A 25,339-nucleotide genomic window follows, 5' to 3' on the forward strand; every position below is an offset into this window, starting at 1 on the left:
ATATCTCAAGTTTTGCTTCATTTATTAGCTCAGATGTTTTCTTCTCTCTACTTATCTCTACCTATCTATCTATCTCATGGAATGTGTTACAGATTTTTATTTTTTTATAAACTGAAAAAATGTGTTATTTTGAAATCTTCATGGCCCTTATAACTGCAGGGATGCTGATGTGTGAGGTTTAGTTAGGGATCTACCTCATAGAATATAGCAAGAACAGAATGTTAAAAGTTACCAAAGAATTACTGTTAAAAAAAAAAACAAAAACTTTACCCATGTAGATGTGAAGTCATATCCTGACCAAAAAGAGGAAGTGGCAGGTTACTAGATTCAAACTTCTCTGTGGCTGTACACATTAGAGAGCACACTGCTGACAGTCTTCAGTCATTTCTGTAACACCAGAAAGTGCACTCATTTGGAGTAGTGTGAATTCAAAATGCTGAAGAGAAAACCATCCAATGCTTCAGAGAAGGAAAAACATCAAAAGCCTAAGGTATGGTGATTTCATACATAGTCAAACAAAACCAATGTATTTAATAGAACGCACACAGAGACACATGGTTTTTATCTGCCCATAAGAAATCAGTTCAACCATATGGTTGAAAGCTTCATGGCAAATATGGGAAAAACTGAATCGAACATTAGCTGTTAAATGATAGCTGACAATTATTGTCTATGTAATTTTATCTTATAGGGCATATTTGATTATTTACAACTGTAACTGAACTCTGAGCTCATACTGTCAGCTCCATGGAAATCATTTTGGTGATCTCTGAAAGACTGACATTATGAAATCTTTGTGTATATTCTTTTTTTTAATATAAATTTATTTATTTTAATTGGAGGCTAATTACTTTACAATATTGTATGTTCTCAATAACTATAAAGGTGGCAAAGTCTATTTAATAATCTACCAAGTGCATTTTATTTCTTACAGTCTCAACTTTTCATAATGCATTATGAGAAGGTTACAAAATAGAGATGTTTTGATTGAATATTTGATGTTTCTCATTTCTTCAAACTAAAATATGATAGCTTATTATAGAGGCTATTTTTACTACTTTCTCTCTTGAACTAGCTCCACTACTTGAGAGAGGATTGGGTTGTTTGGGAAACATCAAAACTCCATAATGTATAGATTTGTTGAACTGATTCTATTTGAAATGTTATTCTATTCTTTGTCTTGAAAATAATTGTTAATGACTACTTAAAAAAAAGGTATGAGATAACAAAGTTTGGATTCTATTGTATGACTCTAAATTAGTTTCATTAGTATCATAAAGGAAAATATCTCTGAAATACTGGTGTCAGCGAATTTTTCCAAAACCTATACATTTTTTTTAGTTTCTTAGGTAAACATTTTAAATATGCTTGTAAATAAACAATAACTGAGGTCAAATGTCTTTTTTAGAGGGTTGATTTATTATCTATTATTGGAATTTATTTGCTTGGTACCTTCCAGACAGAAAGGAATTGGTAATTGATTGTGAACTTTTGAATTGTCATGGCATTGAACAATAGTCAATATTTTATATTTTATAACTCTTTGCAAGTTACCACAAAACCTCTCTGAAGGAAACTAAAAATAAATGATTTCTGATATTTGGAAACTGAGAATAAATGATTTTCAATATTAATTTTTTCTGACAAAAAGGCCTGATAAAGGATAGGCAAGCATTTCTACTTAAATATAGCTGGATAACATATCATGATTTCTGTCTTTTCCCCTAGTAGAATAAAAATGCAAATGCAAGGTAACATTTCCCAAAGAGTACAACAAGCATTGCTTACCTTTCCATTTAAGATTAATTTTCTACAAAATTTGCTTGATTAAATGCAACCAACATTGAGTTGACAAAACTAGGTTTTAGGGAAATTAATTCACAAAAATTAATTCAAAGCAGTGGTTTTCATCCAAGTATTTACAGTTTAGAGTTAGAGTACCTCATAAGAACCCTATTATGTAGTGAGCTGCTATCATATTTATGTCATGGAATAACTTTCAAAATGATATTTTAGTCTATGATTATCTTTTACCTTAATTGCAGGGGCTATTGTAATAGAAGTAGAATATTGTTCATACTACTGAGTTTCTTACTCATAAAAGTAAAAATATATTTGATAAAGTATATATCTGAGAGCAAAATATATCACAGAAAATAGTCACATTGGAAACATTTTTTGTTGTGAATGGATTCCTGTTTTCTTTAGATGCATGGTTTCATTTTATATGAATTTAAAGAGATATGTGAATGTATATGAAAAAGTATTGTTCATACATTCCAGCTAAATCCTTTCCTTTTAATATGGAGTTAATATTTTTTTCCAATTATTATAATTCTGTCTTAGAAATAACTTTGCTTTAATTCATGTTTATTTTACTGGGTAATTTTCTTTATGTACTTTATGGACAAAAAGCCAAATCCAGAAGAGATGGTGGAGATTCCTACAAATAAATGACTAGTAGAATGAGGATTTCAAATCCTTCATTGACTAGAAGGGAATATAGGGCCTGTGTTTAGAAAGATAGAATAGAACCATCAAGAAACCAGTCTGAAATATAGGGAATTGCTGTCTACATGGATTAACTGCATCCAGACAATCATGCACATCTCCTGACCCAGAAACATACACTTTGTGCTGCAGCTTTTAGCATTACATACTCAGTCGTGTCTGACTCTTTGCGACCGTGCGGCCTGTAGCCTGCCTGGCTCCTCTGCCCCTGGGATTTTTCAGGCAAGAATACTGGAGTGGGTTTCCTTTTCCTCCTCCAGAGGATCTTCCCAACCCAGGGATCAAAGCTTGTCTCCTACATTGGCAGGCTGATTCTTTACCACTGAGCTATCTGGGAAGCCCCCTTGTGCTGTATTCTTTCAAAATTTCTGAGAGAGATTTCCTTGTTTTTCAGTTGTAAGTGCTAAAGTAGGTAAGAAGCAACCACATTAAAAATGAGGAAACTATTATTTAGTCACGCAGTTCATGTTAACTCCTGTGGCTTATAGTCCAGGTGACCTAATGTGCTGCTGGGCTTACTTGCTCAGCTGTGTCCAACTCTTTGTGACCCCATGGACTGTAGCCCACCAGGCTCCTCTGTCCATGGGGATTCTCCAGGCAAGTATACTGGAGTGGGTTTCCATTTCCTTCTCCAGGGGATCATTCTGACCCAGGGATGGAACCCCCATCTCCTGCATTGGCAGGTAAATTATTTACCCACTGGGCCATAAGGGAAACCCCTATACCCAATTCAAATCATGAATGCATATTATACCAAACATTGTTCCTTAAATATGAATTACGAAGCTGTTCATCTGAAATGGAAATAATGGAGAAGGACTTTGTTATTCGTATTTTAAAATATATTTTAAAATATGTCCTATGGTTGTAAGATGGTTCAAAACTTCCATGGATATATAATGCAGCAATAGGTTTTATGAGCTTATATTTTGAACTGTGGTATTGGAGAAGACTCCTGAGAGTCCGTTAGACTGCAAGGAGATCCAACCAGTCCATTCTGAAGGAGATCAGCCCTGGGTATTCTTTGGAGGGAATGATGCTAAAGCTGAAACTCTAGTACTTTGGCCACCTCGTGTGAAGAGTTGACTCACTGGAAAAGACTCTGATGCTGGGAGGGATTGGGGGCAGGAGGAGAAGGGGACGACAGAGGATGAGATGGCTGGATGGCATCACCGACTCAATGGATGTGAGTTTGAGTGAACTCCAGGAGATGGTGATGGACAGGGAGGCCTGGCGTGCTGCGATACATGGGGTCGCAAAGAGTCTGACACGACTGAGTGACTGAACTGAACTGAACTGAACTGATACAAAATAATTTATTATTTTCTTATGAGACTTATCAATGTCCATATATCAAAAAAAATCAAAACATATCAAAGTACAGTTTTACCATCTATAATTGATTAGTATGTCTTCTTTTTCATCCTTTATTTCTCTATTTCTCCAGTTTTGGTATGGACTCCTTTCTTCAAATAGTTCATAAATAGGACCAATTGCATTCACATGTATTATAACAGATTCATATTGTAGGTTAAGAAGGAGAAACCAGAAATATTCCATAATTGTTATAGTTCATGTTATAATTCATGTCTGTTATAATTCATGTCTCACAAGTCTCTTTGTGCATGTGCGTGTGTGCACGCGAGCATGTGCGTTCAGTTACTCAGTCTCGTCTGACTCTTTGTGATTCCATGGACTATAGCCTGCAAGGCTCCTCTGTCCATGGAATTTTCCAGGCAAGAATATTGGAGTGGTACCATTTCCTAATTCAAGGGAACTCTTTATGGGGCATGCTGCTGCTAAGTCGCTTCAGTCGTGTCTGACTCTGTGTGACCCCTTGGACGGCAGCCCACCAGGCTCCTCTGTCCCTGGGATTCTCCAGGCAAGAACACTGGAGTGGGTTGCCATTTCCTTCTCCAATGCATGAAAGTGAAAAGTGAAAGTGAAGTCGCTCAGTCGTGCCTGACTCTTAGCGACCCCATGGACTGCAGCCTACCAGGCTCCTCCGTGCATGGGATTTTCCAAGCAAGAGTGCTAGAGCGGGTTGCCATTGCCTTCTCTGCTATGGGGCCTAAGTAAGTACAAATTAAGAAAGACATTTGATAAATTTCTTCTTGATAAATGATTGAGTATTCTACATTTAGATTAGTCAGTCCATAATAGCCTTGCTTAACATATTAGATAGGTACTATACTTTCCTTTTTTAATTTTGTTTTTACCTTCTCATCACTAGTATCTACTATTTATTGTGATGTAAAAAAATTTAAGCACATCTAGGACTCAGAGTTCAAAATATATGATCTCAGTGAAGTGAAGTGAAAGTCACTCAGTCTTGTCTGACTCTTTATGATTCCATGGATTATACAGTCCATGCAATTCTCCAGGCCACAATACTGGAGTGGGTAGCCTTTCCTTTCTCCAGGGGATCTTCCCAACCCAGGGATCAAACCCAGGTCTCCCACATTCCAGGCGGATTCTTTACCAGCTGAGCCACTAGGGAAGCCCAAGAATACTGGAGTGTGTAGCCTATCCCTTCTCCAGTGGCTCTTCCTGACCCAGGAATCAAACCAGGGTCTCCTGCATTGCAAGCGGATTCTTTACCTACTGAGCTATCAGGGAAGCTCATGATCTCATTACACTCTATAAATGCTTAAATTATAGAATGAGATTTTCCTTAACTATTTTTTCTAACTGAACTGTGCTAGTTTGCTATATTTATTATGGGGTTATTACATACCAGTGTTTAGAACTTTTTGTATGTTTATTTAATATTTGTAACATTTCTGTGACAGAATATCTCTTTTTAGCCTTGTAGATGAGAAGGTGTAGAGAAGGTTAATAAACGTAACACAAATATACACAGAAAAAAGCAAAACTGTGTAGTGTGAAATACATATGTCAATTTCTGGTACTCCTTCATTATTATGCCACAATTACAAGCTTAGAGACTGTAGATATTATTAATATTTCTGTCTTAGTTACCAGCTGAATTTTAAGGAAAGCTAGGACAATGTATCTTTAAGAGCTTCTGTAAGTTGGAAAGGAATTTAGAGGTTCTCCATTCCTGTCTCTAATTAAATGCAAGAATTCCACTTGCCAAATCCCTCCAGATGCCCACCCAAGCTTTAAAACCTTAAATTGTAAAATAACAATAAGAACAACTTTGCTAGTATTCAAGTGCTCAGATTGTCAAAAATATCATGATCTAGTATTGAGATAAGTAAAAGCATGTATTTCCCTCCTAAATCTAGTATAATACCTTCAATGAAGTACGCTCTTAATAAGTATTTGTAAAAGGAATGAATTTTCTTGATTTCCTGTATGCAACCTGGTTCAAATATGAAAACTGACCAGTACTATGTATTTTCATTATTCTTGTTTGCAAGTCTATTCGTGTGTACATAAGAAAGTTTGTATGTCTGTGTGTAAATACATGTAATTCATTTCTAAGTTTTATTTAAGTTTTAAGAAAGACTCCAATATGTTGTGCAAGAATCCCTAGAGTGTCCCATTGTTACCTAACAAGTAGACCACTGTTCCAGGTCAGGAAATATGGTAGAAACTTTGAAAATAGAGAAGGAGTAGACCCCACAGAGGCTCTGACACTGTAATTAGAACAAGTTGACCTCTATTTGGCTGGGATTAATGATCTGTGTTAATAAATTTTAACTGAGGTTTTTCTTTTAGTAAAGGAGATTCAAATACCGCTGTTATTTTAAAGGAAAACTTTGGAATAATGGCAGTTCTGGAAATAGCGCTTTTATTTATTTATTTTTTTTTACCATTTTTTAAAATCTAAAGTGCATACTAAATGAGACACCATTAGTGTCACAGATGCTAATTTTCACTAGCAATGACTGAAGTGGCATTCTTTCCCATTTGCATTTGATCCTAGCAATGATGAGAGGTGATGAGTTGATTATGAGTTGTTTTCACCGCACTGCCCGCTGTGCAAATTTATGCTCCTAGACAAGGATGACACATAGTTGTGGCATTAAAGAGCTTTCTTCATTGCTTTTCCTATCAAGACTGTTAAGATATATTTTAACTCTTTTCTAACCAAGTATAAGAAAAAAGGTGAAGTGTTTATTTGAACTGGTGCTTACTTTAGACCAAGTAATTACACAAGGGGCTTATGGAACTCCTTCCCCTAACCTCCAATTTACAGAAAAGAAAACAGCCCTGTAGATATGAAAAATTTTGCCCAGGATAGCATAGCTGGCAAAAAAAAAAAAAAAAAAGTTGATTTGAGAGTATACAAGACAACTTTTTTCTTCTAAATCTGGGGGTTTCCCATTTGCTCCTTATTTTTGCAGCTTTCCAATTGGCCTTGGTGGTAAAGAACCCACCTCACAATGCAAAAGACATTAAGAGACATGAGTTTGATCCCTGATGGGGAAGATACCCTGGAGGAGGAAATGGCAACCCACTCCAGTATTCTTGCCTAGGGAATCCCATGGACAGACGAGCCTGGCGGCTACAGTCCATAGGGTTGGTCCATAGGGTTGCAAAGAGTCAGATATTACTGAAGTGACTCAGCATGCATGCACTTCTTTTTGCATCAGCATCTGAAGTATAATTTTCAGATTTTAATTTATGCATTTTCAGTTAAACATTTTGGATTTTGAAAGAACGTGATTCCAAGTAAGGTATGCAATATACGATGTAGGTAATACTTTAAATCCATTTATTCCATTAAAAAATGGTGGGTATAAATAAATGTTTATTTTTACTTTTGGTTATTATTTCTCTGTGCCACTAAAAAATCTCTCAAAATGTTCTCTTCACTTATGTACTTAGTTAGTATTTATGCCATATTTGTTTTCTAATTAATATTTAAAGTAAATTATAATGCAAACCTAAAAACAAATAGCATAAATCAGAAGAAGAGAGAGGATAGACCATGGTAAAAAGTATCACTGAGCCACCAAGATTGGGTTGAAGGTGATTCTAAGTACTTGCCACTGATTTTGGTCCTACAGACCAGCAATATTGGCATTCTAGAAGTTTGTTAGAAAAACACTGTCTGGCCTACCCCAAGCCTATTAAATCAGAATATACATTGTAGTGAGATAACCAGAAGTTCTGTAAGATCTTTAAAGTTTGGAAATGATGTCTATATTGATGGCTTTTAGCCTAGGTTGCCCATTTAAATCACTGAAGAGTTTTAAGAAATACCGATTATTGGGTTCCATCTTCAAATATTCTGATTTACCTAATGTGGAATGTGCCATCAAGAATGTTTAAGGTTTTCCAATCTGGAGATATTTTTTCCTACTAATCTCTTCAAAAGACTTAGAACTTAATTCATTTTTTCTTTCTTTCATTCATTTTTCAAAGCTGTAAATATCTATTGAGTGTTTGGGAATACAGTGGTGAATAAAACAAAGATTCATGTCCTCATAGGATTTATATTTATTAGAGATGACAGACAATAAATGAGATAAATATGTTAAATACAAAGTGTGCTAAGTAATGATAAGTGCTAAGAAGAGAAGGAAGAATATGAAATATTTGGGACTAGGGAAGACTTGCTGAAAGTGGGACATCTGAAAAGGAAATGAAGGAAATGAAGAGCTGGCCATGACACTGAATAAGGAAATCTTATTCTAGGCCACAGGAAGAGCAAGATCAAAATTCTGAAGGTGGGGGTGAGTGTCCCTGGTGTATTTGAGAAACAATAAATCAGAATATACAAAGGGAAGAGGAGTCACAAAGAGTTGGATGTAGAGGGTCCTCTTGGTCATGGTCATTATAAGGATTTTAGCTGGTATTAAAAGATTTTGAGAAGGACAGAGAAAAATCTGGCTTACATGTTAGTGGGCCGATTCTTGCTTTTGTGTTTCACATACACTGAAGAAAGTGAGGGAGGAAGCAGGGAAAAGAGACCCTTTAGGAAGTTTTTACAGAAATCAGGAAAGGATAATGGTGATTCACACAAGAGAAGTGGCAGGCTGGGTGTTGAGAAGATGTTGAATTGGAGATCTATATGTACATACTGTAAACTTTTGGAGGTATAAAAAATGAACTTACACATGGGCTCTAATGGTAGTAAACAGAAAGGCTGCCACTGTCCTGCCCCATTCTTGCTTCTAGCTTGTGTTCACACATCAAGGAGAAATGCCCTTATCCCTCTCTTCATAGCCACCAGACACTTAGGCCCATATGGATATCCTACTTCTCAAAAGTTTCTACATCTTTCCTCAAAACACAATTTTCTGTTAGATTTGATTTTCCTTTCTAGGGCACCTTGAATCAGAATAGAAGAACTAATAATTTGCTTATCTCACCTTGTTTAATTGTTTGAAAGTGGTAAATAATTTTAAGCTTGAAAAATTATCTTCAAACAAAGTATCAATTCACTCTAGCCTTCCCATTTTATTGAATATGAATCTGTAATCAAGTTTTATGCAGGCAAGTAGCAGAGGTTGAGTAACAAATAGACTGGCTATCCTTGAAAAAACCCACTGTGCCCAGATGGTATATAGAAAGTTCTGGAAATAAATGGTTGAGAGAAATGATGGAAGTGTAGACTCCCCTTGGAAATATAGGTATTATATCCTACTGCTGCTGCTGTCACTTCAGTCATGTCCGACTCTGTGTGACCCCAGAGACGGCAGCCCACTAGGCTCCCCTGTCCCTGGGATTCTCCAGGCCAGAACACTGGAGTGGGCTGCCATTTCCTTTTCCAATGCATGAAAGTGAAAAGTGAAAGTGAAGTCGTTCAGTCGTGTCCAACTCTTCTCGACCCCATGGACTGCAGCCCACCAGGCTCCTCTGTCCGTGGGATTTTCCAGGCAAGAGTACCGGAGTGGGGTGCCATTGCCTTCTCCATTATATCCTACAGGAAGGTACAAAGTCATTACCTTGACTACCAATGCACTGGATTTGCTAAAAATCAATTTAATGAAACACTTACCTCTTTAATCTTTCCTTGCCTTGCTAAGGAGACAAATGGCTTCATTATCCCTGAAGACGGTGTGTGTGTGCAGTGTGTGTTACAATGGAATTAAGCCCATGCTCCAAATATCTAAGTTTCCAAATTTAGCATTCCCAAACTGATTCATTTCTCTTTCTTTCCAGTGTTAAGGATTTAGGTGAACTTTTAGAAACAAGACATTTTTAATTAGCTTCTTAGGAGAGAACAAAAACGTCCTCCATTAAGAACTGATTAATAAGAATAGAAGAGAGTTTTAAGTTGTCTGGTGGTGATTCTTCTAAAGATAGCCATTTGTCAACACAGCTGGTCATGTCCCATTTCTCCCCTCATTTAAAAAGCTTTGGAAGTTTTCACCTGGTTTGTGCTAGTTTTCTAAGGCTTCCATAATAAAATACCGTAGGCTAGGTGGCTTAGAGAACAGCCATTTATTTTCTCACAGTTTTGGTGGCTCAAAGTTCAAGATCAAGGTGAGGCAGAACTGGTTTTCTTTGAGGGTCATAAGGGAAGAATCTGTTCTAGCCTTCTTTTAGGCCAGCAGTTGGCCACTACTTGCTTCCCCTTCAGTCCCTCTGTGTACATAACCTCGTGTCTCTCTTTGTATATCCAGATCTCATCTTTGAAAGGCTCTGAACACTCTTATACTTTCCTGTTTGTGCTTTCCTTAGCCTAGAATGCCTTTGTTCATCGCAACTCATGAACTTAAATCTCTATTTTAATACCTTCCCTCAAGGAAGCCTCCAAGAGTTAACCCAAGGCAGTACATAAAGAGAGCATTCTGGCAGAGCAGAGGGGAATATGAACTAAAGTCTTTTAGATCAGGGTTGAGGTACTATTTAACTATGGGATGTTGAACATTTTACTAAACATCTTTTGGGCTTTATGTGCTTATCTGAAGAAGAGGGGGTGTTAAAGCACATCAAAGAAGATTGATAAGAAAATTAAATAAATTACCATGTGTAAATTTCCTAGCATAATGTTCATGTTTGATTAATAATCTCTCCCTCCTTTCTAGTTTAATAGAACTTGTTCCACTATTATTTCTTTTACCATAGTTTATTCTAATATGTCCTTCCAAATGGAGTTACCATCTTACCAAATGGATAAGAACAAGGAATGTATCTTATCCATACCTGTAGCTCTGCAATTTCTGTTGAGGAACAAAGGGTGTTGAACTCTATTTAACTTTCAGACTCCATGTGCTTTCTGTTATACTTTGATTACCATCAAAAATATTTATAATATGGAATATAGTCATGATTTCTCAATATATGCACAATACTTGTGAAATGACTAATGGATAATATGAGTCATGTAAAGTAGTACTCTACTTCAAGACATAGTGTGCAAATGGGTCACTGGTAAAGATGTGGGCAACACCCACATAAAACAAAGTAACCATTCTTAGAATCAGAATGTAATGAGACAAAACAGTAATCAAAAGCTGTAATCTGTCTGAAGCGGGGGAAGAAACATTTGCAAAGAGTGTTGCTTCCAGGGTGCTTAGAAAGGAGTGGGAGAATAGAATTTACCATTGAGTCTGCAGAATAATGCATATCAGCAGAAGCAAATATTCCATTAGGCTCAGCAGACTTGCTCACTTGGGTGAACTATATATTTCAGGCTATTATAACTTTGTGTCTCTAGCCCTTAATACAACCGAATACAACTTTTCTTTGTCTCTGCTATACTAATCAAACAAACTTCCAACAATGGTTTTGTGTTCCACGTCTCTAGGGGTGACAACTCTTTGATTAGTCAACAAGAATATGCATTCCTCTTGGCAGTTGAATTTCTCATAACTAATCAACTCCTGATATTGCTAATTTTAGTATCCTATCAGTTTAGTTTATGAGTAAGTACCCCGCAACCCCTCAGTCATTTATTTTTGAAAGCTTGAAGTTCTTGTACCTGTCAATGTGACAGTTTGACATTGGCCATGGGGACCAAACCAAGGCACTGGCTTCTTGGAAAGGCTGGCCTAAGTTGCCAACTGGCCCCACCTTTTCTCTATATACATAAAATAAAGACAACTAAATAATGAAATTTCTTTTCTATACATTTCATAATTTTAACAATTTAAATTCCTGGAATAAGATTCAAGACAGATTTACCTTTAGCAGTATAACAGTACATAGTGATATGACATTAGTCTGGATATTAAATTTTTTTTCTGAATACCACATGGTTTTACTGAGTAACTTTGATTTTTTTAATTACGAGTAATAGAGAAATAACTCAATATATAAAGGTTGTAATGCTTATATTATTTATATTTTTATCTGTTATTTAGTCATCATCTTTTCTAAACTAAGCTGTCTACAAGTTTCAGGCCATCTACTTTAAGACTACAAATATCTCACTATAATTATTTACCAATTTTAATGTACCCACTACCAATGAAACAAAGGGTAACAATTTTTAAAATAAAATTCTTTCAAAGATAGATGTTTTGCAGTTATCAGAACACATAGTGTAGGTTTAGGAATTATCATGTACTGAGTTCCTTTCTGCCAGTACTATGACTTTCCAACACCACTATTTATCTCTTAGTAGACTGAAATATTTTTATAGCCAAATCCAAATATGATGAAAGGGAAATAAATGTAATCGACAGTGAAGAAGTTATAGAACCTAAATGTCTCTTCTAAATATCCTAGCATGAACTTACAGCTATTTTTTTCTACCTATTCTTTTCCTGTTTGGGATTACACACTGTATATTTGCCCCACATAAACATGTCTGTTCTTACTAAGAAAAAAACGTTTAAATCCCTAAGCATAGTGTCAGCAGGTGCTGCCTGAGATGGGAATGTTTATAAGCTTTATGATATTAACTGCAGCACTCAACCTCAGGTGGCATAAAGCATGCAAAAAAGAACTTTCTGTCAGTTTTATTATTTCTAAAAAGGTTCCCCTTGAAGCAGAAGAGTGACCTTGCTCTGCTGGGCTGACATATGCCACTGGATTAATGGTCGAGCTCTGCTGGAGGGAAGCTCACAGAAACATTACAACTCCAGAAGCTGGGCTGGCGGTGACCATTAATCAGGGGGACCAAAATCATGCATCAAACACACTCATTTAAAAGTAGTAAAAATGACTTAAAAAAAAAAAAACTTTTCGAGAATTAGCTTATTGTTTGTCATTACTTGTGTTCAAGGAGATCCCTGCATGACTAAAATATCTCCTGGGGAGAACTTTAGAAAGGTTATTATGTACCCAGAGGCCAAGTGAATGTGGTGGAAACTGAAGGCTAATGGAGGTAAAGGAGAGTTTTTGTTCCAGAGAATTTGATGGGAAAGTTTATTGAATGGATTCTATTTTCCCAGCTTAATTTTTACACTTTTATTTAACTGTGAATTTAAAGCAATGGGTACTATGACTGTTTGCCTCTTTGTGATGATTTTATTTTATTTTAAAAAGTGAAGTAATTGGATTTAGTGGCAAAAACATTTGGCTAGTAAATTTGGTTAGGAAATTTCTCAGGAACCTCAAGTTTGGGTCAACATAGTCAACTGTTAAATATGTTAATAAATATCTTAATGGACTTAAAGGTACTATACATTCTTCCACCACATGTTAACTAGTAAAATTTTTCACAACCTTTTCTCGGATTACTGAAAAGGAAAAAGATTTAAATCTAAATCCTTGAAAGAGAATATTCAGTTTAATTTAGCTAATAAAAAGTTATCTTGCTTTTTAAAAATTTCTTTGATGATAAAGTTGAATAAGCATAACTTTTATGTTTTCAATAGTTTGTCTTCTAGATTAATGATACTATGCATAATATACATGATATCATTTCATTGGTAGGTAAAACAAAGAGTAGATTAGTATATTTTATCATTAAGATTATGATCAATATAATAAGGCTTTTCCTAATTATTACTTCAAAGTTATTCTTCTCCTAAATAACTGTTGGATTCTTTAACCATGATATTCAATATTATCTTCTTTGTTAGCTGTATACTACTCTGGATAATTATTTATGCAAAATTATTTATTTGCTTTCAAAGATTATAAGATTAAAATAACTGACAATGAAGTGACCATAGTTAAAATATTATTTAATATTTGTCTATAAGTAGAAAAATATAATATGTACACAATAGAAAGTTAATTTCTAAATTTATGGGAGGATTTTACATCTTTCTTATAACTGGAAAATTTGAATCAATTTTTTTACACCCTATTCTATCAAGGTGCCTAGAAAACAAAACTAGTAATGGAAATTTTCTCACACAGAAAACACTTATCACTAAGTAGGGATGATAAATACATAAAATATATTATCTGTAACTCCTCATCCTTTTCCCACCATCTTCCCTAAAGCACATACCATCTTCTGTAAACCTGGTAGACACGGTTATCATGACCTCTAATTCCAAGCCTGAAAATAGCTTCAGAATGCTTCTCAACATAGCCTTCTCCATGAAGGTCCTAACAAACCATCCATGCTGCTGCAAAAAAACTTCCTGCCAATTTTGGTTTGGAAAGATAGTCCACCCAGAAAATGGGGAATCCTAGTGATGCATTCTTGTGAACATACAACACCTTTCTAATGTCCCCAAGTGACTATGTTCAAGTGAAGAGTTCAGACATATTAGACATATTGTTTGTCATCCTTTGCTCCTTTTAACACAGTGTGTGGTTCAATGTGTTCTAATACTTTATCTTCATTTTAGCAATTATTTTCTTCAGACTTGACAATGTCTATATTGTTCCTTAGGCAATAACTATACAATCTCTTAGAGTAAATAATATATGAAGATGTTTAAGCAAACTCAAATTGTATTGATTTCAGCTAATTTCATGTCCAAAATCTGAGATCATGTTAATGTATCTTGTTTTTAGACTATCAATAATATAGGTATAGACTTATGCATACAAAATGCCTTTTGCATATTAAGTAGTCAGTGCAAATATAAATAATGATGAATATAAATTTCCAAGATGACATCTAGTATACATTATTAATTTATTGTGTGTGTAAATATAATCTGCTTTTAGGAATTGCTTCTATATTTGTATGGCATTCATTTGAAAATGGCTCTGTTTAGTTCTTTTCAATAGAAATCAATTGATACCACCAATAGAGTGTAAATTCTTCCAGGAGAGATTCTTAACTCTTTCATACAAACAACCCTGACTCTAAGCACAAAGATTAGCCATAGAAGCCACTTAGTATATTTACACCAAATTTCATAATGTAGAAACATTATGCTATTTAATTAAACATCAGCAAGTCATTTTCTTTGACTATAACATGTTATACTTTGCTTTTGTATAACTGGGAAATGTATGTTTTTTGTCATTTAACTTGAAGAGAAACGTGTGAAATTTCTCATCTGCTGTGGTTTTCTCAAGCCTCCCAACTGTAGGATTTTCTCTTTCAGTCCTACATCACTTAAGACCAGGGGCAATCAGTGTGTGCTAAAATGATGCAGGTTGGTAAGTGGTCTCGTAGAGAAGGTGTGACTTGATTGAGATCTTGAAGAATGGGCTGGATTTGAGTAGGAGGAAGAAAAGTAGAAGAACATTCCTTGAGAGAAAAATAGCATGAGAAACAGCTTAGAAACATAATTGAATGTGTCCACATTGGCCAGCAAGGAGTGTCAGTTCTGCTTAATCAGATTGCCTAGCATTGCCTGATTCCATGAGGAATCATGAGTGTACAACATGCTAAGTTAGGGCTTCGTGATAACTAAAGAAGTGTCACTTAAACTCTCTGAGCTTCAGTTTTCTTATCTGTAAACTGGAAAAATCAAGAACTACCTCAAAGGAGAGTTGTATTTGTTTAATGAAATGATTATGGATAAATCACTTGGCATAAAGCAAGCTCTCAGTGGCCATCATAACAATGTGGAGCAAGCTTTACTTTTTGAGAAGAATGAAATGATAAGAACTGGTACTTTAGGAGTCCAGTGGTATGATTTTAGGTGATTGGAGAGTCAAGAGTTGGGACTAAGGGGCTGAAAGCTATTTCGTTGATGCAGAAATGACATATTTGTATGGTGGCAGATGGTGCTAGTAGTAAAGAACCTGCCTGCCAATGCAGGAGATATAAGAGATGTGAGTACAATCTCTGGATCTGGATGATCCCCTGGAGGAGGACATGGCAACACACTCCAGTATTCTTGCCTGGAGAATCCCATGGACAGAGGAGCCTGGCAGGCTACAGTCCATAGAGTCGCAAACAGTCAGACATGACTGAAGCAACTTAGAATGCACACACACAAACGCAAGTCAAAACAGTCAATGGTAAAGGAAATCAACTCTAAATTTTCATTGGAAGGATGCTGGAGCTGAAACTCCAATACTTTGGCCACCTGATGTGAAGAGCCGACACATTGGAAAAGATCCTGATGCTGGGAAAGATTGAGGGCAGGAGGAGAAGGGAGGGACAGAAGATGAGAGGGTTGGATGGCATCACTGACTCAATGGACATGAGTTTGAGCAAATTCTGGGAGATGGTAAAGGACAGGGAAGTCTGGCATGCTTCAGTCCATAGGGTGGCAAAGAATTGGACACCACTCAATGACTGAACAACAACAATAAGAATAAATGCCTACAACAGAGATTTGGGGAAAGAATTGAGCAGATGTGGAGGCTGAAAGAACGTGTGTGTGGTATCTTACATTATTTTGCATTATGTGGCCAAACTCCCCAAAGAGAGGAATGAGCAAATATGGGTTTCCAACAGTCTAGGTGCAAGGTTCAGAAGGCAGAATCAACACAGATTCTCAGGGGTAAGAGGACATAAGTAAAGAGAAATTTTTGTTCACACATATGCCTTCCAGCCTGAAGACAGGCAGAGAAGCTACTGTAAACTACAGCAGCTGCACAAGTGGATACCCTAGGGAAATTGATTTCCAAGAAGGGTCATAATGAAACAATTCTCGAGGTGGGGGGGGTCAATAGGGACCATTTAGTGTACTTGTTTATGGGTTTAGCAGTTAGAAAGAGAGAAGGAATAGAAAATAAGTTCTATAATAATGATGCAGGAGTGAGTAAGTCAAGCAGAAGTTTTACAGTAGGAAAAATGAGGAGCTGAGACATTTAAGATAACCTGATCATGGTCACATTTTTTAAAGTTTTCCATTTCCTTTGTATTCTATATGGTTTTAAAAGAGTTGGTAATATGAAGTGACAACTTTTGTTGTGTTATGCTTTTTACCTGAAAAGTCATTTAAGACATACCAATATTATTTAAGAATTCCTTTCTGACAAAAGAGTATCTTAATTTTTATTCAATTCCTAAAAGTGCAGCATAACTTACAGTCAATGTATCCAATGCAAATCATGAGATATGGCAATAAGTAATGCAGGGGCATGACTGAGAATTCTGAAAGTTTGAGTTCTTTTTATTTATGAAACTTGTTTTTGTTACATTAAATAGACTGTTATGATAACCACTTTTACAGGTATGGCTCATTCTACAATGATTTTTTTTGTTTGTTTTTATAGTTTCCTTTCGGTAATCTTCTTTGAGGTAGTTTCAATTTGCTGAAAACATCTCTCGGCACATCAACTTCTGAAAATAAAGCTTTAGCATGGAAATTTTGACACAACTTTAAAACACTATGGTGGAGTCAGAATCTGCACTTCCTTTAGATGGTCTGTGCAGTTGATAATGAAAGATACTAAACCAAAGAGATCAAATAGACCAACTTTTGTTCTAAGAATCCAGATGTAAAAATATTTAGAGCTTTGATACATATTTGAGCACTGAGTTGCCTTTACTTGGGGTTAATGTTAGTGTTGAAGGTCACGTTTCACACTCTGCTTGTCTTTCAGCCTTCGGGCCCCTGGCACCCAAACAACTGTCTTCCATCATCACCACATGATAGTGTAATTATTTAACACTGAGGCAATCCTAACAGATTATTTTAAGTGAGTTAAACTTGTTTCACACTCTTCAAAAGACCTCAGCACCTGAATTAGTGAGAACAATTAGATCCTGGAATGCCTTTGGATAAAGGCTGACAAGCTTATTGAGATTGGGCATATTATAGAATATTCATGCAAGCAAGTGCTGAAACATAATTCTGAACTTTAAAAGCATATCACCAATGAAGGCTCTATGTGCAATATTTAGATGATGTGAGAACTCATTGGCACAGTGTGTGTAATTCTTATTTGCCAGTGTATTTCAAAATGCTGCGGATGTCTGACTCACATATGCAAATTTTTTCTTTGAAATAGACTGTGAAACTTTTCCGCTGATGCCTTACCCAAATATTAAGTCATCTTGGAGATAAGATTTTACTTGAAGATCCCAGGAGTTGGAGAATGCTTAAAAAATGAAAATAAGGGTTCAGTTCTTTTGGTTTTGTTCAAAAGGTTGATTTACATTCCAAAAGACAGACTCCCTAATTGTTCTTCATGTTGATAAATTTAGGATGGTCATTGTTTTAAGAAACCAATTCAGTGCTATCTATCAAGCTAAGTTTATATACTTTTCATCCAGCTTAGTAGCAAGTTTCTTTGAAAACAAAAAACAGGATTAAAACGTTGTAATTGAATGATATAATAGAGAGTACAGCAGGATGGAAAATTGGAAAAAAATTTTTTTTTTGCAAATTCTGGTTCCCATGACAATTTCCTAATTGAGAAGGGCTCTATGATTTTCAAGAATACTACAAGCTTCATATGAAGACACATTCTATAATGATTAGAATTGTTATACAAAACAAGACAAGAAATGAGGCTAACAAAAAAGAATCTATTCTTAAGTTCTTATATATCGTTCATTGCATTGTGTAAGAACACACACAAACACAAAACACACAAATGTGTTCAAACACCCCAAATGCCATTTTTTGTTGTTGTTCAGTCACTAAGTCATGTCTGACTCTTTTGAGATGTCATGGACTGTAGCCCACCAGGCTCCTCTGTCCATGATTTCCCAGGCAAGAATACTGAAATGGGTTGCCATTTCCTTCTCCAGGGGATCTTTCTGACCCAGGGATCCAACCTGCATCTTTTGGCAGGTGAATTCTTGATCACTGAGCCACCAGAGAAGCCCAAGTGCCACTTATTCATCTCTATTTTTGTGTACACCAAGTAGACTATATGAAAGAGGGTAATCTGTACTACGTAATCAGAGAGTCTTTAAAAGATAACACAATACACATTTATATTGAAACATTTGTTGTACTAAAATAAATTTAGAAACCAAAACTTTATTTTCTCCTTAAATTTGTCCATACCTCTAAACAAACATGACCTAAGCGATGTTAACGATATCTTTAAAAATTGGTTCCTTAGAAAGTTATGCAACCATTAATTTTTAAGACTATCTATTAAAGAACAGTTTTGGGTTCACAGCAAATTGAGAGGAAGATACAATTTTCCCGTGTGCCCCTCTTATCCCCACACCTTATTAACTCTTTGTAAATTATTTTTTGGCTTTTAGATAGGTACCTTTGGTTCTTTTATTAACCCAACATTTTATTTGGAAAATTTGAAGCATATGTAAACACAGTTTAGTATAATCTACCCCATGTATGCATCACCTAATTAATCATTAAATAACAAGAGGTCACATGTCTTCTTTATGCCCACATACTTCCTGCCCCTCACTAGATTATTTTGAATTACAAAAAAAAAAATTTCCTTAATAACATCATATAGTTACTTATTTAAAAATTTCCTCAGTTGTCTCCTGGATGTTTTTGCTAAAATACTTTACTTGATCTAAACACAATCCATGGATTATATCGTAGTTGATACAATGCTTAAACATTCTTAATTTATACTTTCCTTCTCCTCCTTTCTTTCTTTCTATTGATTGGTTGAAGAAACTGGGTTATCTGTCCGGTAGATTTTCTCATTGCCTAAACTTTTCTGATTGACATCATATTGTTGGTGTCCTTTGGTATGCTCCTCTATCTTATTTGTTGTGACCTGCTAGTTAGATCCAGAAGCTTGGTGTGATTGCACTTTTTTTTTTAAGAATATTTCATTAATGATATTAGATGCTTCCATGATGAAGCACATATTCTGGTTCATTCCTTTTGTGATTTTAGTGGCCACTGACGATCGTTGCCTAGACCCATTATTGCACTGCCATCTATAGTGTCACTTCACTCCATTTTAGACCCAGTCACTTGTCTTATTCATTTTTAAAAATTTCCTATGTATTTAGTTTCTGTCTCCTCCTACAGTGATACTATTGCATGGATAGATAAATAGGTTGTCTGATGTGTATGCTCAGTCATGTCCAACTCTTTGCGACCTCACTGACTGTAGCTTGCCAGGCTCCTCTGTCCATGGAATTTTCCAGGCAAGAATACTGGAGTGGATGGCTATTTCCTACTTCAGGGGATCTTTCCAACCCAGGGATGGAACCCTTGTCTCTTGTGTCTCCTGCATTGACAGGTGGATTCTTTACCACGTTCCACCTGGGAAGTCCCATTATTGCATTAGGGACTTACAAAATGGTATGTAATTTCATCACTTAATTGATTAGCTAGATTATACACACACATATACATGGAGAGAAAAAATTTCCCTAATTAAGTATCTTGTTACTCTAAAATATGTTTCATACAAGAAGGACAGATTAAATATTTGTCTTTCCTTTTATTTGTCAGTTTTAATAATCTGGATGCAACATTTCAAAAGTAACAGCTGGTATTTTTCTTTTGAGTTAGTATCATTATGAACTCATGAATTCAGACATATATATTTCAAGGTACTTCAGTTATTATTCTTACTGATACTCCACTTGTCCCATATTTGGATACAATTTATCACAGGGACAATATTTTTAATATGGCCATTGTGTTGTTTTGGCATGGCCCCAGAGTCTTTGAAAGCCTCTCTGCTTTATGGTATGACAAGATTAAAAATTTGAGAATATAGACTAAGAAGTCTGATTTCAAATATCATTAACACCATTATTTTCATTATCCCTTAACATATCCACTTATATATACTTATATCATTAATAATGGTGTGAATACTGAAAACAGGTTAAAATTAAAAACTTTTTTCCTTCCAGCTTTATTGAGATATAATTGGCATATAGCACTGTGTAAGTTTAAAGTGCACAGCATAATGATCTGACTTACATACATCATGAGATGATTATCACAATAAGTTTAGTGAGACTCATCATATCATACAGATATGACACAAAAATTTAAAAACTATTTTCCTTGTGATGAGAACTCTTAATTTTTGTATATAACACACCACAGTGTTAGTTATTTTTATCATGTTGTACATTACATCCCTAGGACTTATTTATCTTATAACTGGAAGTTTGTGCCTTTTGACTACCTTCATGCAGTTCCCCGTCTCCCCGCCTCCTACCCCTAGTAACCACAGTCTGATCTCTTTTTCTGAGTTAGTTTCTGAAGTATAATTGACCTACGTGCTTGTGCGTGCTCAGTCAAGTCCCACCTTTGCGACTCCATGGACTGTTGCCTATCAGGCTCCTCTGTCCATGGCCTTTTTCAGGTAAGAATCCTGGAGTGGGTAGCCATTCCTCCTCAAGGGGATCTTACTGATTCAGGGATCGAACCCACATCTCTTGCATTTCCTGCATCGGCAGGCAGATTTTTTTCACCCCTGAGCCACTGGGGAAGCTAATTGGCCTATACCTTTATGTTAATCCCTGGTATACAACATGATTTAATATTTCTTTCTTTTTTTTTTAATTTTATTTTTAAGCTTTACATAATTGTATTAGTTTTGCCAAATATCAAAATGAATCCACCATAGGTATACATGTGTTCCCCATCCTGAACCCTCCTCCCTCCTCCCTCCCCATACCATCCCTCTGGGTCGTCCCAGTGCACTAGCCCCAAGCAACTGGATTTAATATTTCTATATATTTCAACATTATCAACACACTGTCTAGTTAGCATTTGTTACCATATGAAGACACTACGCTATTATTGAATGATTGCCTCTATTTCACAATTTCACTCATTTCTTTTTTAACTGGAAATCTGTACCGCTTGATCTCCCTCATCTATTTCTCTCATCCTCCACTCCCACCCATCTGGAAATCACCTGTTTGTTCTTTGTATGTATGATTATTTCTGTTTTGTTGTGTTTGTTCATTTGTTTTGGATTTTTAGATTCCACATGTAAGTGAAATCATACAGTATTTGTCTTTCTCTGTCTGACTTATTTCAATTTAAAAAATACCCATTAGGTCCATCCACATTGTTGCAGATGGCAAGATTTCCTTCTTTTTTATTTCAGTGTGTGTGTGTGTGTGTGTGTGTGTGTGTATTTGTATACCACCTCTTCTTTACCCATTAATATATGAATATATACTTAGGTTACTTCCATATCTTGGTTATTATAAATAATGCTGCAATGAACAAAGGGACACATGTATCTTTTCAAATTAGTGTTTATGTTTACTTTAGATTAATGCCCAGGAGTGAAATTGCTGGATGGTATAATAGTTTTATTTTTAAATTTTTTGAGGAACGTCCTTACTGTTTTCCAATGTGGCTGCACCGGTTTACAATCCCACCAAAAGTGCACAATGGTTCCCTGTTCTCCCCATCTTTGCCCAAACTTGTTATTTGCTGTCTTCTGACAATAGTCATGTGACATTATCAAATGTCAAATGGTTTTGATTTGCATTTCCCTGATGATTAGTGATATTGAGAAGCTTTTCATGTGCTGCTGTTGGCCATCTGTATGTCTTCTTTGGAAAAATATCTACTCGGGTACTCTTTCCATTTTTTTAATTGGGTTTCTAGGAGGGGAGTTGATGCTGACTTTTATGACTCCTTTGTATATTTCTGATATTAATCACTTTTTGGATACGTCATTTGCAAATATCTTCTCCTGTTCAGTATACAGCCTTTTTGTATTGTCGATGATTTCCTTTGCTATGAAAAAGCTTTTTAGATTTATGTAGTCCCATTTATTTTTGTTTTGTTTCCCTTGTAGGAGGGGACATATCCAAAAAAATATGTTGCTAAGATCAATGTCAAAGAATATACTGCCTATGAGTTCATCTAGTAGTTTTAAGGTTTCAGGTCTTACATCTAAGTCTATGATCTGTTTTGAGTTTAGTTTCTTATGCACTGTGACAAAATAATCCAAATTCATTCTTCCGCATATAGCTTTCCAGTTTACCAATGCCATTTGTTGAAGTAGCTGTCTGTTCTTCATTGTATATGCTTGCTCCTTTCATTGTAGAATTGACCATTTAGTGTGGTGTACTTTGGGCTCTCTATTCTGTTACATGAATCTATGTGCTTGTTTTTGTGTCTATACCGTACTATTTTGACTACTGTAGCTGTGTAGTATAGTTTCAAATCAGCCAGTGTGATTACTCCAATTTTGTTCTTCTTTCTCAAGATTGCTGTCACTATTTAAGGTCTTTTGTGTTTCTATGCAATTTTTAGAATTATTTGTGAACTCATGCAGGTCTGTAAAAAATACCTTTAATATTTTGATAGGGATTGCACTGAATTCACAGACTGCCTTGGGTAATATGGTAATTTTTGCAATATTAATTCTTCCAATAGATGAGCATGGTATATCTATTTGTAAGAGTCCTTTTCAGTTTCTTTCATGAGTGTCTAACAGTCTTCTGAGTACATGTCTTTTACCTCCATAGTCAGATTGATTTCTAGGTACTTTTCTTGGATGCAGTTGTAAATGGGATTGGAAAACTGGTTAAAATTTGTCATTTTTGTTGTTGTTCTTTAAACCATCAAATTACTGTTTTTTATTAGTTGCTTAAAATATTTCCTCTCTCTAAGCCATGAATTCAAAATAAAATTAGATTAATTATTTTTATTTGGAATTTTTAGGGATTGCCTTTATTTTTATTTAAATTTGTTTATAAATAGTTTTAAAGTCAAATCTGTGAAATAAGGCATATTTAGAAAATTGTTTTTTCTCTTTTCTTTTTCTTTGCTTATTTTACCCAATTTCTCTAAGAAAGAAAATACATATTTGCCTGTATTGAAACATACAGATGTAGTTCCACTCTTAGATAAAAAGCAGTTTATTATGTACATTTTTCTATGTTTGACTTTTATCATATACACTATATCCTGGGATCATTTCACATCAGATAAGAGATATATTTCTGGTTTTTGCAGATGTACACATTTCTATTATTTGAATTTACCATATACTATTCAATCAGTCCTCTCCTGGTGAACATTGAGGTTTATAGCTTTTCTATAAAAAATTTCCATTGAATGTGGATGTGCAAATCAATTTATATTCAAGTGTACCTGTTATAGTTGTCTAGAAATGAAATTTTGGGTCAAAGGTCAATTGCATGTAATTTTGTTAGTTTTTCCAAATTATCTTACACAGGTGTGTCATTTTACAAACACATCTAACTGGATAAGGAAATACTATACAGATTTATAGTTGAAGACTAAATATAATCTAATGCCAACAGAAGCAAATAATTATCTAAAATACGAATTGCTTTTTTAAGTTACTCTTTTGTTGATATCTATTTGTTTATATAATAGCTCTGTCTTGATGGGAGCTTTGTTACAAAATAATATTTGCCAAGTCTAATCCTCTATAATTATACACTGCAAAATTATCAATATTGAAATATATTCTCATTGGTAAAGGACTATCATCTATGAAACCAGCTTACCTCCACATGATTCACCTTTTCATTAGAAAGTTAACAAGAGTAGAAATTACACATTTGTTCATTATCCATACCTCATAGTAGACATTAGTCTTTTTTCATCATAAGCCATAGCCTATACATTATGAAACCATCTCAGAAAGTCACTTTCTGACAAGAGAATAATGAAATTGTAAAAACATTATTTTAAATACTTAGATTTGCTTCTTAAGGGTTTCTTAGCATGGATTGATATTTTACTCCTCTGGCTTGAATCTGTTGAGTGATTTGTAATGAGATGACTGACAAAACCCAAAGTAATAGTTCTGAAAACCACTACTTCTCAATCTGCTTCTATTGATATAAAGAGGGGAGAATTAATTTTAAAGGTGGTGACTATTGATTACTTAATGGCAGAAGATACTGTGGAGAAGTGCTGAGGTGAGCCTATTCTGTGCCCCTGTGGGCAACCTGACCCATTATCCAGAGGTGGATAACACATTGTAACCTTCATTAATATTTAATAGGCAGGGCATAGACTAGTTATAGGCTACAAAAGTGCCCTAAGCACAGGCTCCAATAGGCCACAAGAATGCTTCAAGTATATAAAAAAGTAACAGCTTTCCCTGTGTTCAGATTGTTTATAAGCAGAACAAGAACACACTCAATTCCCTTTCGCGATTTCCGGGCAATGATGGCCTGGCAGAAATGCCTACTAGGCAAGTTGAAGTGATTAATGCTCTCAGAAATCATTCTAGGTCCGTAAGCCCTGCATGAGAAGATTGTATTTTCCAGAGTAGTTTTCAATTGCAGTCCTTCTTTTTCTCTCCTCTTGCCACAAGCTGAAGGGCTTCTTCAGCAAGGGTAGCAAGTCAGCAAAAGGTGTTAATTGTGTCTAACACAGCCCTCATCCTTGGGGTGGTGTTCTGTGTCACAGTGTCTATCAAGCTCACCCCTTGTCACATGCCAGGATCTTTTTATATAAACTCATTTAAAAGAGAAACAAGGAGTTTTAAAGATAGCTAGTAGGAAGATCTGAGAATAAGAGTGCTTGCAAGGACTAAGTACCTTTGACGCCGTCTTGAACTAAAACGGTGTGCGACTTTTAAAGGACATACAAAGTTTTACAGATTACTGACTCCCATTTTTAACTTTTCTAATTATCAGGTTATTTTTCAGTACCACCAGCCTATTTTGAAAATATTATAAGCTTGAAATGAAATGAAGTTCTTAAGATAGAACATATATAAAGTCTGTAATGTCCGATATCCACCATCTCAAACAATATATAAAATTAAATAG

General features: G+C 35.3%; 1 protein-coding gene across 1 annotated transcript in view; it reads left to right on the forward strand.

Moving 5' to 3' along the window:
- Nucleotides 1-312: 312 nt before the first annotated feature.
- The window catches only part of SAMSN1 (SAM domain, SH3 domain and nuclear localization signals 1), a 57,702-nt gene continuing 32,675 nt past the window's right edge, over nt 313-25,339 (forward strand). The window contains exon 1 of the mRNA XM_010845140.1: nt 313-490. Within this exon, the coding sequence (XP_010843442.1) occupies nt 434-490 (57 nt within the window). The 5' untranslated portion in view covers nt 313-433. The remainder of the gene's footprint in view (nt 491-25,339) is intronic.

The sequence above is a fragment of the Bison bison genome, unplaced genomic scaffold (assembly GCF_000754665.1).
Source record: "Bison bison bison isolate TAMUID 2011002044 unplaced genomic scaffold, Bison_UMD1.0 scf7180017864213, whole genome shotgun sequence".
Lineage (NCBI taxonomy): Eukaryota > Metazoa > Chordata > Mammalia > Artiodactyla > Bovidae > Bison > Bison bison.